At 40.8% G+C, this 14,659-nt stretch overlaps 2 protein-coding genes across 3 annotated transcripts; one reads left to right on the top strand and one right to left on the bottom strand.

The window, feature by feature from the left end:
• Positions 1–3,228: 3,228 nt before the first annotated feature.
• On the top strand, positions 3,229–8,669 carry LOC115533219 (lysosome-associated membrane glycoprotein 1). Of its 2 annotated transcripts, none has more exons than XM_030343582.1 (6): positions 3,229–3,547; positions 4,773–4,930; positions 5,427–5,564; positions 6,219–6,285; positions 6,705–6,872; positions 6,984–8,669. In XM_030343582.1, the coding sequence occupies exons 1-6, from the start codon at positions 3,499–3,501 to the stop codon at positions 7,121–7,123; spliced, it is 720 nt and encodes a 239-aa protein (XP_030199442.1). In that variant the 5' UTR covers positions 3,229–3,498; the 3' UTR covers positions 7,124–8,669. The 2 variants fall into 2 exon arrangements, with proteins under 2 accessions (XP_030199442.1, XP_030199443.1); XM_030343583.1 differs by lacking the exon at positions 3,229–3,547 and adding an exon at positions 4,054–4,266.
• On the bottom strand, positions 8,670–12,781 carry LOC115533218 (growth hormone-regulated TBC protein 1-A). Its single transcript, XM_030343581.1, has 8 exons — positions 12,605–12,781; positions 11,882–12,027; positions 11,633–11,791; positions 11,283–11,407; positions 10,848–10,944; positions 10,547–10,719; positions 10,044–10,229; positions 8,670–9,657 (listed from the first exon to the last, which is right to left on the bottom strand). The coding sequence occupies exons 1-8, from the start codon at positions 12,649–12,651 to the stop codon at positions 9,562–9,564; spliced, it is 1,029 nt and encodes a 342-aa protein (XP_030199441.1). The 5' UTR covers positions 12,652–12,781; the 3' UTR covers positions 8,670–9,561.
• Between the last annotated feature and the right edge of the window lie 1,878 nt (positions 12,782–14,659).

The raw sequence follows: 14,659 nt of genomic DNA, 5'->3' as shown, positions 1-14,659 counted from the left end.
GATTAAATCATATCTGAGATAAGAATGTAGCCCGCAGGTGCCCTTTGAGCATTCTTGTCTTCAATGTTTTTTGTGTTTTGTACTCAATTGGTGTATGTAATCGCTAACTCCAATCTAGAATGAAAAACTAAATACAATAAATGTGGGCCTACATTTCAACTCAGGATTAGCAGCTGGTGTTGTGGAGAAAAGTTTTGGTCTGAAAGTGTGGAGATGAGTGGGTCAGGCTTAGCTCAGGAGGTAGAGCAGTTGTCTTGAAACCAAAAGGTTGCTAGTTCAATCCCCAGAGCTCAGAGTGTCCCTGAGCAAGACACTTAACCCTGACTGCTCCTGACGAGCTGGCTGTCACCTTGCATGGTTTACTCTGCCGTCGGTGTGTCAATGTGTGTATTAACCGATGTAAGTTGCTTTGGATAAAAGCGTCTGCTAAATGCCATAATTGTAATTGGAGAAAAAATGTACTTACCATTTGTTTAGGAAAATACTGAAAAAGTTCAGAACATTTGATTAGATGAGAAAACTCACAGAAAAGTTTAATAAAATAATCATTTTGACAAGTGGGGCCTATGCACATTTCACAGTTTGAACAAATTGACCGGGGGGGGTCAATTTTTTATCTCAGCCTGTTGGTTATTGCCAATGAAATTAGAAGTTGAAACATTGAAGTTGTGCTGAATCTCACCTTGATATTGAAAAACAGGGCTGTCACAATAATGCAGTAACAAAGGAGAATCCCGTCCAGCATGTAACAGACGGCAGGGTCATTCAAATAGGCCTCTGATGGAAACACAAGGAAATACTTCAACTATGGCTAAAATAAGTATGTGCATGTAAATGTCAATTCTCTTGCTTTTGGGAAATGTAAGAGTAAGTAACGCACACCTGCCTGTTAAAAAAAGAGGACTTCCTGTCACAAAGGGCTACATGGCCTGCTATTTCACTGAGGCCGTTGTGGTGAAGCCTGCTACGTGACAACTTGGCCATGGATACTGAATATGCGCTTAATAATTCGAAATGGGTTTAATTTCCATGGCCATATTTTATTACATACAAAAATAAGTTATATAACAATTCACAAAGGTGGTGTCGGTTAATTCCATCTATTTTTTGTAACATGAAATTGTACTGACTTTAACTACAGATTCTAACTTGTTTATGACACCTACAGATATTTAGATTGTTTGTTCCTATATTTGATGTATTTTATCTGAAAATGATATGTCCATAGATATATTATTGTTGCTTTATGACACTTTAATACTTATTGCTAGGTTATTAATGGTTTTATACCCTTATTTAGAATAATAATTAATAGAAATTACAATTTTCCAGAAAATGTAGAATATTAGCCATATCTAAATTTTGATTTTGTTCAGATTTCTCTTCTTTAAAATTTGACATGCAGTCCGCTATAGCATATTGCTACTCACATCATTATAGGGAAATGTTATTCAATTACATGCACAGAGGTTTTGAGTGTGTCTTTGATCATTCAGATTAATCTAACAAACAATAATATATAAAACATCTATTTTAAAGTTTTGTCCTGTTATACATATCCTACATGATTTCAATTTATTATTTATTATTGATTGTATGCATGCCCTCAGCTCTGATCATCTTTTGTCGATCGATGGATTTTTGTTATATGTCATTAATATAGGAGGAAACGGTTAAGTGATGTGTAATTCAGTACACTGAAAGGAAATCCAGATTAAGTTTACTAGATATTCATGTGTCTAACCGCCAAGACATATACGCACGCAGCAAAAAAAATCGTTAGTTCATTGTATATTTAATTCATAAATTAATTAAATATATTCATAAATATATTCATACATTGAAGCCCTTTTGAGTGCGAGAAAAGCGCTATACAAATACAATGTATTATTATTATGATCATTATAAATCCTGTACGCAAAACTGCAAACTAACTCAACAGAAATATGCATTGGAAACACATTATTTAATTTAAAAAAAGGTGCACCTACCTGTTGAATAGATGAGCATCAACACAACGAAAAGCCCCATCATATATCTCCTCTGTGTGTTTGTCATGTTGCTATCTTAACAAGCAGGCTACGATAATGTCTTTCTCCCCTATACGATGTTGAAGACTTTGTGGTGCACCCATGTCGCGTTGTGACACAGTCTAGTGTTTCCCTTCACTTTGATCACAGGAAGAGGCTGCACTGGCACCAAAATACCTGCCGTTATGGACGGATGTCTTGTTTTGTTTCCATCGCCCAAGCATGTTGAAATCATTCACAGGTGCATTTGTGATTGCCCAACATAGCACATCAGAAAAACAGAAAACATGCAAGTTCAGTTCTAAGCTGGTTTGCACCCAACCATACAGCAGGCTTAACAAGCATATCAATTAATATAGTCTCCTTTCAACAAAAGCGTTACAAGGATCCTCCGTTACGCCCAAACCATTAGGCCTTCATAGCTGGTTTATTGTGTTGGTATATCATCAAAGTTAACAGGCCAATAACTACTTATTTTGACTCTTCTTCTACTTCTCTTAGATTGTTTATTTTGAATACTTTTTTATTCCAACTCGTAACTAAATTTTAGGTTGGTGAGAAACACAAATATTCAGAAGAATAATGGTAATTAATATCTACATTTGAATTGATTTTCTTGTAAGGTGACTAGTTTGTGTAGGCCTATGTTTATATAATACAAATTGTTAAAATCAGAAAGATAAATATAATTATAAATATATATAATATAAACGTCTCATTGATGTTAATTGTCAATTATTTTCTCATTTTTTTCACTGCCATATTTGTGTAAAGTGATAGAAATAGAACAGGGGTAAGTCATTAAGTGGAAAAAGAAGTTGAACGGATAAGAGAAGACATCTTGACAATAGTAGGCCCATGTCAAAAAGTAGGCAGACGTCAAATTCTTAGGGTCATTTTCGCTGACCTCAGTGCCATGAAGTGAAGCAGGCCGGTTCTAGAAAAGCGTAGAGCAAACTAACGATAAGCATTAGGCTCGATTATTGAGTATAACTTTTTTCCTTTGCTTACATTATTATTATTATCGTATTATGAACGCACAACTAGGTGGACGAATTAAATTGAACAGTATCGAACTAAAAAACGATGATGAAAAAAGATACGTCACATGAGCTGTGTGGGCGTTCCTTACATGCTCCTTCACGTGACCTGTCTGGGCGGTTTTATACCCTCCGTCACGTGACCTGTCTGAGCGTTTGTTATATCCTTCGTCACGTGATTCAGGAGTCTTTTAGCTGCTGGTAGAGCAACCACCACTAGGAATACATTATTATATCGGCGCTGTGATTTTCAGCGCGGACAATTTTGCAGTAGCAATCTCCGTTTGGTTTATCTTAATGTCCATAAGATAGGTGGTTGTTGCTACGAAGAGGTTGTTTGGCTTAAAATCTGGTAAATTTACCTGTGCGTTATTGCCTGCTAGCCGATTCTCGTTTTGTCTGCTAGCACTGAGCGATCTGAAACCAACATGATGCGGTTTACTTTTGTATTGTCTGCACTTTTCATTGGACTTTTGGGTAAGTATTTTTACATTTATTAAGCTGACCAACCCTGTGCGTAGCAGAGTTTATCATACATGATGCTACCGATAGAAAAGTTCTCTCCAAGGTGTCCAAATAAAGTCCAGATGAGCTGCCGCAGGTCGTGCTGCGTTTCAGCTGCTCAAAGCAACATTTCTTTACTGAGACATTGATTTGCCTAACCGTCTTTCAATTTCAGTGACAAACGTCAGAAACGTGTAATTTATTATTAATGCTTCGAAGTTCTTTTTTAAATTTCGATCGAATCACTGGTCTTTGGAAAGATTGTTGCGTCATTAGACACATTTTATTAAGGAATAATCGTAAACAAGTTTGCTGGAATTGCAATGTAGGTTTCGTTGAAGGCTTCTGATTTTAATCAGAACAACAATGCAGATCGCAATTTCAATGCGGGCTGTGGTCCGTGTGCGCATGCGCGTTCTTCTGTTTGTTTGTGCAAGAGTTGACAATCACGTGGTTATTATTGGAAATTACCGATATGTTTAATAACTGCCTACATCTTGCCATAGTTGAATTCGCTCTTTATGAAATCTAAAATGTTTTTACTCTAATTCTAGATCAGACGGATGTTCAAAACGTGGGCTAGATTAGGGTATTATTGATATTTAGAATCTTCATTAGTTATCAATCATGTGGGGTACATTTCATTAGGATTGTACTGCTCGACTCCTGTCATGTGTATGTTGGACGACCAGGTAGGAGGCAATAGTGGCTAACGGCTAATGGAATACAATATGGCCATGAGACATGCCACTGACAGTAGGAATGTATTAGTATTGTCTGGGTAGAGTCTGATTTGCTATATTCAACACTTGTTAACTTCGAGTTGGATCTATGTATGTATGTATGTATGTATCTATCTATCTATCTATCTATCTATCTATCTATCTATCTATCTATCTATCTATCTATCTATCTATCTATATCTACTTGAACAGATGCATGTTAACAGTTTCTAAATATTTCCAGACTTTGCTTTGGATATGCAGGGGTTTGATCGACATATGTTCGTTTGTTCACCTATCACTTACACAAAACAAATTATTTATTCCCTGTATAATAGTGTTTTGCTCAGCAGGCTTTAGATAACGGGTTCTGGGGTAGTTCTATGGCAAAATGTATTGTAATGTTTCCCATTTAGGTGGTTTAATGGGAATCGCCGCTTCACTGTGCTAATGCCTCCATCTTCATACCCTAACAGCTGCTGTTCTGCACCAGAGTGTAGCCGCTGATGCCAACACTGCCGGCACTCCAGCATGGGGTAGCTACAATGTTACCAACGGCAATGGATCCATCTGTCTGATGGCCGCCATGGGCCTGCAGCTCAACGTCTCCTACCACTCGGCCTCCGATAATAAGGTGACGCACACTTCCTCTCACTGTGGTGTCGGACAGACCGGGTCTCTATGTTGCATAATGCAGAACTTTTTGTAGTGACAAGTCCTCTGCTCTGTTGTAGACTGAAAAACTAGGCGTTGGTGCCTGGAGGAAGGGCTTTATGATTATGACCGATTAAAATTACAATTTGTAACTTTACTTGATTATTACACGCACACTTGATTATCTCTGAATTAATTTCAGGGGACAAAATTGTGATTTTGATTTTCAATTAATTATGCAGCCCTAGCGGGATATAACAATAACTACTGGGAAAACATTATCACTGTGATTTTTGAATTGAGTTGTTCTCTCGTCAAACATTGTTGAACTCCTGCTGTGCAACCTGTGCCAGGCATGGGCGCGGTGAGATACCGTTGAGCTCACTATTGAACCATGCAATATCAATACCTTGAGGCCTGTCTATGTAACGCATGCCTTCACACGTCGCCCTGGCCGCGCTTCTCTGTGTTCCCAGACTGTGGCATCAGTGATCAACCTTCAGCCCAACGCGACCTCCGCGTCCGGCGCCTGTGAAACGGAGACCGCCACCCTGATCCTTTCCAGTGATTGGGCCGACGGGCAGAAGACAAACTTGACTTTCGTCTTCTCCTTGGTGGGATGAAAGTCTTGGTCATGTGCCCTGAAAGTCCTTTCCTCTTTTTAGATGCTTCTGGTCTGCACTTTCATGTGCTGCATATAGTTGACCACTAGATGGCGTCTGAAGAGTGCAAATTGTATGAGATTTATCTGCGATGTCCCAGGAAGATGAATTTCCATCTTGTCCTTCTTACTGTAAGGGTTAACGTGGCCTGTTGACAGCCAGCCATGCTCGTTGAGATGATTGAGGGTTATTATGATTGAGGGCTATACAAATACAATTTAATTTGATTGTCCCGATGCAAAGATTGCAGTAAACACAGTTCAGATGCCATGAAGCTTGGGCCCTAAATCTAACTACCTAATTGTCTATTTCCACCCATCCTTGCATTCATGTATTTTATTGGTTAAGATGATGGATGGCCTGCTCTTTAATTCAAGGTCCTATCGATATCACACCTGGGACAAATCTGTCCCAATACAATTTTTCAAATTTGTATAGGGGTGTTTTATACAAAAAGCAGAAATCTGGCAACACGGCGAAGGGATGGGAACTACCACCATCCAACATGATGATGCTTTTGAACCACACCTGGTGCTGACAACAGAATGATTGTATTGACTGAATTGAGTGGGTTTTAATTCTTCTTTTCCTCCATTCTTTTTCCAGAACACTACTTCAAAGAAATACCACTTGAGTGGTGTGAATTTGTCGGCTGTGTTGCTCGACATGAAGGGTGTGTACGCAACCGGGCCCTACCTATAAACCAGACCGTTGCCTTCCTCTGTCACCCTCAGTCCTTTCCTAAACTCTCAACGCTCCTATGAAACGGGACGTTTGAATTGACATACTACTTGTATTCTTTCCTTTTTAAATTTTCAAATTGTCAACCCTTAATAAGGGTACATAAATGAACTACTTTTTACATTGATTAATGCAATTATAAGCATTAACAGCTATCAACTGCTAACTAATGGGCTAGTCATGTACTAACCGCTACGCTGATGCTATAAAGTAATGTTTATTACTGCATGAACTAAGGTTTAGTAATGGTAAATGAATAGACCCTTACTGTAAAGTGCTGCCAAAACGTTTAAAATCAAACGTTCATCATTCTAGAGGATCATTTGAAGTTCTGATTGTTGCCTCCCTCAGATCCCCCCTTGTTGGTCGGTAACCCCACCCTGAACTACCTGCCAGGGACCCTGGACCACTCGTACATGTGTCGCGACCAGCAGACGCTGACCGTGACCCAAGGCTTCTCCATCCACACTTACCAGCTGCATGTGCAGCCCTTTGGCTACAACGGAGAGTTCGGACCAGGTGTGTAGGTTTTGAACTTTAAAGTGAATCCCTATTGTGCAGGATCTCTACCTCTGTCCCAGGCCACCTGACCAATGGTTGTTCTCGTCCCCAACGTCTTATCTGTTGCAGCTGAGGAGTGTCAGCTGGACATGGATGACATGCTGATCCCCATCATAGTGGGAGCTGCCTTGGCCGGCCTGGTCCTAATCGTCCTTGTGGCCTACCTGATCGGCAGGAAGAGGAGCCACGCTGGTTACCAGACCATCTAAGACAGCCGGCTCTATCGCTTTCCTCAACTTGACCACTATTTTACCCATATTCATGCCCCGTTCGCATGCACATGCAGACCACACAAGTGTTCGTTTTTACACACACACACACACACTCACACACACAGACACGTGCGCACAAACATGCAACACAGTAGAACCCGCTACTTTAAATACCTCTTATTGTTCTACCTGGCACTCTACTTTCTGGACGGGAGTTATTTTTTCCAACCCAGTTTTTGGCTACTTTTCTTTTGGTACTTTTTACATTTGCAAATGTCATGAGTTATTTTGGGTTTTATTAAGGTTGTGCTTTCTTAACTGAAGTGCTCTTATGCGTCAGTTAGGACTTTGAGAGATCGTGGAGGAAGGGAGAATAGGAATCTTCCCTGCATAGTTCGGTGTCACAAATATGACAGAGTTGGTTGGGTCCACTTAATTTAAAGCGTTAAATCTTCCACAGCCTTCTCTTGCCTTCCAATGCAGCGTTTAGGTTTTCGAATCGTGTAATATTTATTGATTCTTGGAAAAAACGGATTCTGAGGGGAATGCTTTGGGAGCTGTTGTAGTGTCAATGTAAAGGGAATGTAACGGATTGGCAGCTTAACTCAATCCTCTTTTTAAAAGAAAGGTGTCCAGTTCTACTCTGGACAACCCGTACGCATGTTTAGCTTTACTTTCCCGCAGAAACTCCTTGATGGAGCTGCTGGAGAAGAAAAAAGCCCCCCCCCCATAAATAACACCATGATGATGTGACTTAAGTTGGTTTTTGTTGCTGTGCCATGCTCTGGCCTGAGCCTCAGCCATACCCCATTATCTACTGTGTGTGGATTCTATAACTACATTATTAGTGATTAGGTTGGAGTCTTCCATGTTGAAAGGTCAAATGGCAATTAGGTGAATTATGCACATAACATCGGATGTCATTGTGGCGTCCCTCAACGACATGCACGTGGTGCTGTCGTCGTGGAAGTTGACCGATTTTGTGATTGCGGAATTGAATGGATTCTCAGGATTACTTGGTAACGTAGTGACTGTTACCAAGAGGTTCTGACGTGTTGTATGGAGGATGTTTCTCTCGGTCGTAGCCCGGACGTTCGGTACCAGGGAAGACCTACATAGTTTGTCCATGTTGCATATGGCAAAGGGAAATGCACCAAGGACATCCAGTGGTGAACTTGTCTTTAAAAGAAGAAAAAAGGCCAAAACATAATTTCAGTTTTTATTCAGTGCCTTCCCTCCCATGACATGAGTAGGATATATAACTAGTGGTTAATGCCAATTCACAAGGTACTCACCCAACTGGAAGCAGTGCTCGCTGCCATTTGAGACATTTCCTTTGTTGTCTTAATCATAAAGTGGCCAAACTGTACTTTCATTATTCTCCTCAATGATGCATGGTTTGACGTGAGAGGGGAAAGTACAAAAAGTAATATTTCTTCATCTAGAAGTGTATCCATGTAGCGATTTAATATGGTTTTAAATTTGGAATGTTTGATTTTTTTCTTTTTTTGAAGAGCGTAATTAAAGAGACAAAACAAGGAAATGTTGTACTGTGGTTTTGCCTCATGTACAATTTATTACATTCACAATTGTACAGAGTTTTGAAAAGTGATTTGTATCATAAATACTATGCATCTTCCTGGTGTTTTTGTAGCCGTAGATACTGTAGACTGTGTGGGATTTCCTCCTGCGTAGGTGTGCCAGCCTGCACTAGTTTACAGAGAGAGCGGCACACTACAACATCCCTGGCAGGGATGCAAATGTAATGCGTGTGGAACACATTACACACATCCGAGATCCAACTTACGTGTATGTGAACTTTAGAAAAGTTTTTCTACTATTTGAATAGAATAGTAGTTTGAAAGCATTTCAAAAGGTAACAACAAATCAATTCATGATTAACCAGAAACAAGGAAGTAAAGTTGGACTGGTCAAATGCACACAGAAAAGGATCTTCCAAAAATAGTCATTAAAAAATACGTCTTTAGAAAGGGATGCAATTCCAAGCATGTCTGTATTTGTTCGTCTCAAGACCGTCTGTACTCCGACATTGACTGACTGACCCTGCTGGGGCTCCCACCGAACTAGCAACGGGTGGGCATGTTGACCATGCCTACCATTAATGTGTTTACACCTAGCGCCATATTTAAATTACTTTTACTAGGCATAGAGAGACATCTGCATTTTGTCGGTCTTATACATGCTACTTGAAAGGGTCCAAACCAAAGGGTATAGGTTTCCACATGTTGGAAATAAATTGAATTTAAGGACCAGGAATACGGATTCAAGTTCTAATATGGATTACATTGCAATAAGAAAGTGCTACAGTGGGATTTCTTAGGAAGACTTGTATATAATTTGCCATAGTGACTGCGGTGTGATAGTTACAGGTGATTGGAGAGGGCTAGCATGGTATGGAATCCAGGTCCTCTTGGTTATCTGGTCTCCTCCATGATGATGCGTTGTCGACACGATTCCCTCATCTTGGTAATGGTTGCCATAGACAGACTTCCTGGCTCTGCAAAGATTTTCTGAAACCATCATAGAAGAAGAAAAGGACTGTTGTATTTCAAGATTAAATGAATAGTGTATCACACAATGTAAACTAACAGCTGGACGCCTGGTTGGGCATTTAGAATATAGTTCAGCGTTTGGTATTAGAACGTAAGGCAAAGCCATATTCTGATTAGACACACTTGGGGAGGTCAGCGTCAATCAGGGTCAAAGTTGAAATGTGTGATCTTTGTACACTGTGTCAAGTGATCTAATTGGACAATTCGAGCTGCCCGCTACGGCCAGGGTATCGCCAATGCTAGTTTGGGCTACAGCGCTCCATTCGCTAGGAATACATTGTTGAGGCTGTATTGGGACGTCATCATGCGTTCAGAGCAGTGGATTTAAAAATAAATTGTCCCACCTGCATAAAGTGGTGGCAGTCCTGGGTGAAGGGTCCCTTGGTGATGCTTTTGAAGCACTCACACACGTCCATGAGAGAACGAGCCATCAGGATCTCTGGCTGGTTGTGTCTGATGAGGGTCAAGGCCACGCGGAAAAGCACTTTGGAACCCTCGTAGAAAAGACAGTCCCATATCCGCAGAACCGTCTGAGCGTAAAAGAGAAATACAAACTTCCTTAATTCCCCATTGTTATTAATATTCTAAACAAAACGTTATTTTCCACGTCAACACACTGCTCTACTTGGATGTCTGGTGTATCAAGTGCAAAACAATGTGTTTTGGTTTTAATGCGAGTGAGCCGGACATTGTCCGGTTCGTGTCCTGAATCAGAATTGGATTCATCTAAACATATTTAAACAGAGGTGATCTCATCAAACAACACCCAGTCTGTGGCCACGAACAAACAAACCGTCATAATGATGCCTACCCCGCTCACGCAATCTCACGCCGCGCCCGAACCTACCTCTACAGGAAGCACGTCGATGTAGAGGCAGATGAACCACCGCGACACCACCAGGGTCCATATGCCGGGGAACTGGGTCATCAGCTGGCCCACTGCAGGGGCTTTGGCCTTCACCAGATCCCCCAGCACCTCCTGGTCGGTCTTCAGCCCCAGCATGGCTGGGCTGTAGTAGTCTACAACACGCCTTAATGAGATTATTTCACCGCTGTGTGTGTATGGGAATAGGAGGACTAAAGAGAACCATTGAGAGAGTTAGAAACGGAAAATGTTTCTAACTCTCGGTAAGCTGCTATAGGCATACCTGGCAATATTCTGCCTATCAATGCGTCCATCAACCAGAATGATTTCTCTTCGTCCTTAGTGATGATGAGGAGGTAACCCGCGATGAAGTTCATGCCCTGAAATGACGAGAGGGTGATGATCAGACAGGATCGGATCCATTCATAATTTACTTAGTGTGATCTGGGCTATGAACGGCCTGTAGTGGAGGTTCAAGCACTGGGATACTTCTGTGTGTGGTATGTTATAAAAGATACACGTTTTTGATTGTAATACGTAAATAAATACATTCTATTCGCATCCACACTTTAAAAACGTAACGTGGAGTCAGATATCTAAACGTATACATCTTAGGGAAAGTCCTGAATGAAAACTGGCTGGCCTTGTTCTTAAAGACAAACAGAGGTGGAGGAAATCAAACAAGGACAATATTTTTCCTTAAGTCTGTGCGTTCTACCTGACAGTAACCAACCGCCTTGTTGTGGTGTCCGTAGGCCAGCAGCACATTGTACAGCGCCGTCCTCTGGCTGGGCTCTACGGAGCTCTGGAAGAGGACGTTGTCAGGGAATGTCCTGTGCATGTCTACCATGGACAGAGGAGATGAAGTGAATCACCAGGTTGGAATCAAGTGGCACACAGATATAACTCCACTCCAATCCAAGGTTCAACACTATCAAAGAAGTCGCGCATAACTGCCTGATAGCCTTAACACACACATATCTGGAAATACGTGAATTCCTTGAACAATAGGTCCACTTCATGTGACCTCAAGGAGAACAAAGGTATTGCATTGCGAGGGCCGCTGACCTATATGGATGACCTCTTCCAGCTTGGGGTCGTGCTCCATGGCCAGCAGAGATTGGTAGAAACCTGGGTGGGACTGAAGCTGTTCTTGGGCCCCACTGGACACCATCCAGATCGTACTCCGATGCTCATTGGGTATGCCTTTACGCACATACCTTTTCACTTCGAGGTACAACAACAAATACAGATCACATCATATTCACATATCGTTAACATGTGAAGAGAAAAGCTGAAGCGGATACCAAAATCTACCTGTCAGATTTTTCTCAATGGGAGCTTTCCCCTGAAGAAGTTTGGACCATTTCATGGATCTTCTGTTGAGAACCACTCCATACTCATTCATGGCCTCTTCGTAGGATTCCCAGGCCTGAGGTATTGAGAACCCATATGCATCCACTCTAATGGTGTTTTAAAAACAAATGTACATAATTACATAAACTTATTACATAAACGGTTGATCACTCATGTTCATGGCTAGAACAGTTCAACACAGGCCTTCTTCTTTTCTAGCCTTATGTTATATTCTCTGGTGACTAGAACTACAATGAACTATGCCGGGTAAGGTTACTCTTGCTAGAATATCGAATGACAGTTGCTCAGTCGGCATTACATTACCTTTAGCCACACAAGGCATAATCACCAAAATACAAGCTCCCTAAAGAAGAGAATTGGTAATAGCGTTTAGATTAGAATAGTTGATGATGCAAGTCAATGTGTTGAATCAACCTAGAGTAGCAAGTGTCTAAAGTCTACAAAGTTAAATTGATCCACGGTTAATGCCCACAGTGTTGCGTAGTATTGACCTATAAATAATAGTGTTTAACAATATGCAGTGTATGGCCTACGGTCATTGTAAGATCTCTCGACGCATAACGACCCAAACCTAACAGATACCAACACCTATGAGCCCTTGCAAACGAATAAAAGTCACGGAAAGATGCGGCAAGTCAATCAACAGAACTGTACACCGCTTACCCGTCGTTGGGAAGAGACGTACCCTTCCCATTTGATTCCATGTCCATTAGGGCAGCGTACTTTCAAAAAGTACGTTGTTAAAGTAAGCGTCGGCCAATATTAAGCCTTAACAAAACAACGCTCTAGGGACAAATATTACCTTACGGGAGAGAGCGATCTAAAATTCAAACGTCACCCTTGCTGCAGCACAAGGGGGCGGACCCAATTTAAATGCCCAGGTAAGCCACAGGTAGCCCATCATTTGGGTGCATTTAAAAAAGTTGCAAATACTTGGGTATTATTTTGCCCTATGCTACTCAGATGTAACATAAACCTTTTTATTTATTTTTTACAAATTGAAGGCCTTTTGAAAGGAATTCAACATAATGGATGGGAATTTACCTTGAAATGAAACATATAAAGATGAAGTCCATAAACCTATATCATAAGATAGGATTTCTTTCAGAAAGGAAAGTAAATACATGTTTGATAATGGCAACATGTCATGCTTTATTTAATCCCTTTTTTAATATTCTAAACAAAATGATCTATTTCAATGACCAACAATAATGAACAATGTTGTAACATTGAATTTAAGAACATGAAAGTCCCATGATAATCGGAGTAGACCTATCCATTCAGAAGGCATATTTTGTCACCCGTCTGCGGTTAATCATCTGCTGTAAGATACCAACACTATGAACTCCTTAGTGGTAGCATCGTAAAAAAATGTGGTATGTATTAGGAGTTTTAGTTTCATCCTCTTTCCACAACGGATACTCGATGCAGGTTGTTTTTATTTAATTGTTTTGGAGGGAGTCTAAAGCAATGCAGCATTCTTACCAAAAATTAGAAAGTTAATAAGAGGAGCAGATGCAAGTTGAAGTTGAACGACTATAGACATTACATTAAAAGACTTTGCCTTCCTAAATGTTGTACCTCAATAGTAACGAAGGACAGGTTTTGTAAATGGATATTATCTTATCATTTTTTTAATAATCATTTCATTTGAAATATACGCACATAAATATACAATCGGATAAGAGCAGAATACACTCAGTGATAATTATCAAGATCACAGCAAAGTAATCAATTGGTACTTTTTGAAATCCTGTGAACAACAAAATTCTTTAAATCGAAGCACAAGCTTTACTTAAATTACAAATTTATTATTGAAACCCAACATAATTTAACCAATAATGTTGTTTCTCATGCTTTCGATAATCCGCTCAACTATTTCATGAAATTGAAAGACCCAAGCTGACAGCTATACCATCATATCATTCAGGTGATACTGGAGGCGTCCGGCAAGAGAGCACACGCTGTACACAAATCAATCCTCCCTTGCGTTTATAAATGTAACATATTTATATTATTCTTCATATAATTCTTTGTAAACTGTCTCCGTAGGTACAGTATTTACACATCAGTTGTGTTGGTGCTGGTGTAGCGAGCACTCTTCCCCCCCCGCGGGGACGTGTGAGCTTAGAACACACAGGGATCATGATCCACAGCACTTAAAACTGTACAGCCAGACAAAACCCAACGCAGACCTCAAAACACAGCGAATGCTCCTCCTCTCCAGTCCGTTCTATGTACAGAGGTGGCCAGTGGAGTCCTCCTTAGTGCTGCTCCTCCTCCTCTTCCTCCTACTCCTCCTCTGTCAGCCCCCACCCCCTCTGAGGTCGAGGCTGTGGCCTGGCGGAAACTGCGCTCCTCTTGGAGGGCGATTTTGGGCGGGGGGGGGGGGGGGGGGGGAAAGGTGTCCCAGAAAGAGCAGCTCCGATGGGAGTGGCAGAGGCAAAATGGCAATTGTCAATTTGACACCTCAATCGTTGTCAGAAGAGCAATGAAGCCTGTTGTTGTTATTGCTCAGCTACCGGCTAGGCGGTGTTCTTAAGAGTTCCAAGTGCTTCGGCTGTCTTTCGTTTCTTTCTCTCACTCTCTGAAGTCTACCTTTTTTTTATTAAACAAGTAAAAAAAAAAAAAAAAAAACTACTATGAAGTCACTTGAGAGAGAAAAAAGTTCAGGTATTCCACAATATTTGAATTTCAGAGTTTTAGAGAGTTTTAACG

This window comes from Gadus morhua, chromosome 20 (assembly GCF_902167405.1).
Source record: "Gadus morhua chromosome 20, gadMor3.0, whole genome shotgun sequence".
NCBI lineage: Eukaryota > Metazoa > Chordata > Actinopteri > Gadiformes > Gadidae > Gadus > Gadus morhua.
Note: the sequence above shows the minus strand (reverse complement) of the source record. Positions and strands in the feature narration are given on the sequence as shown.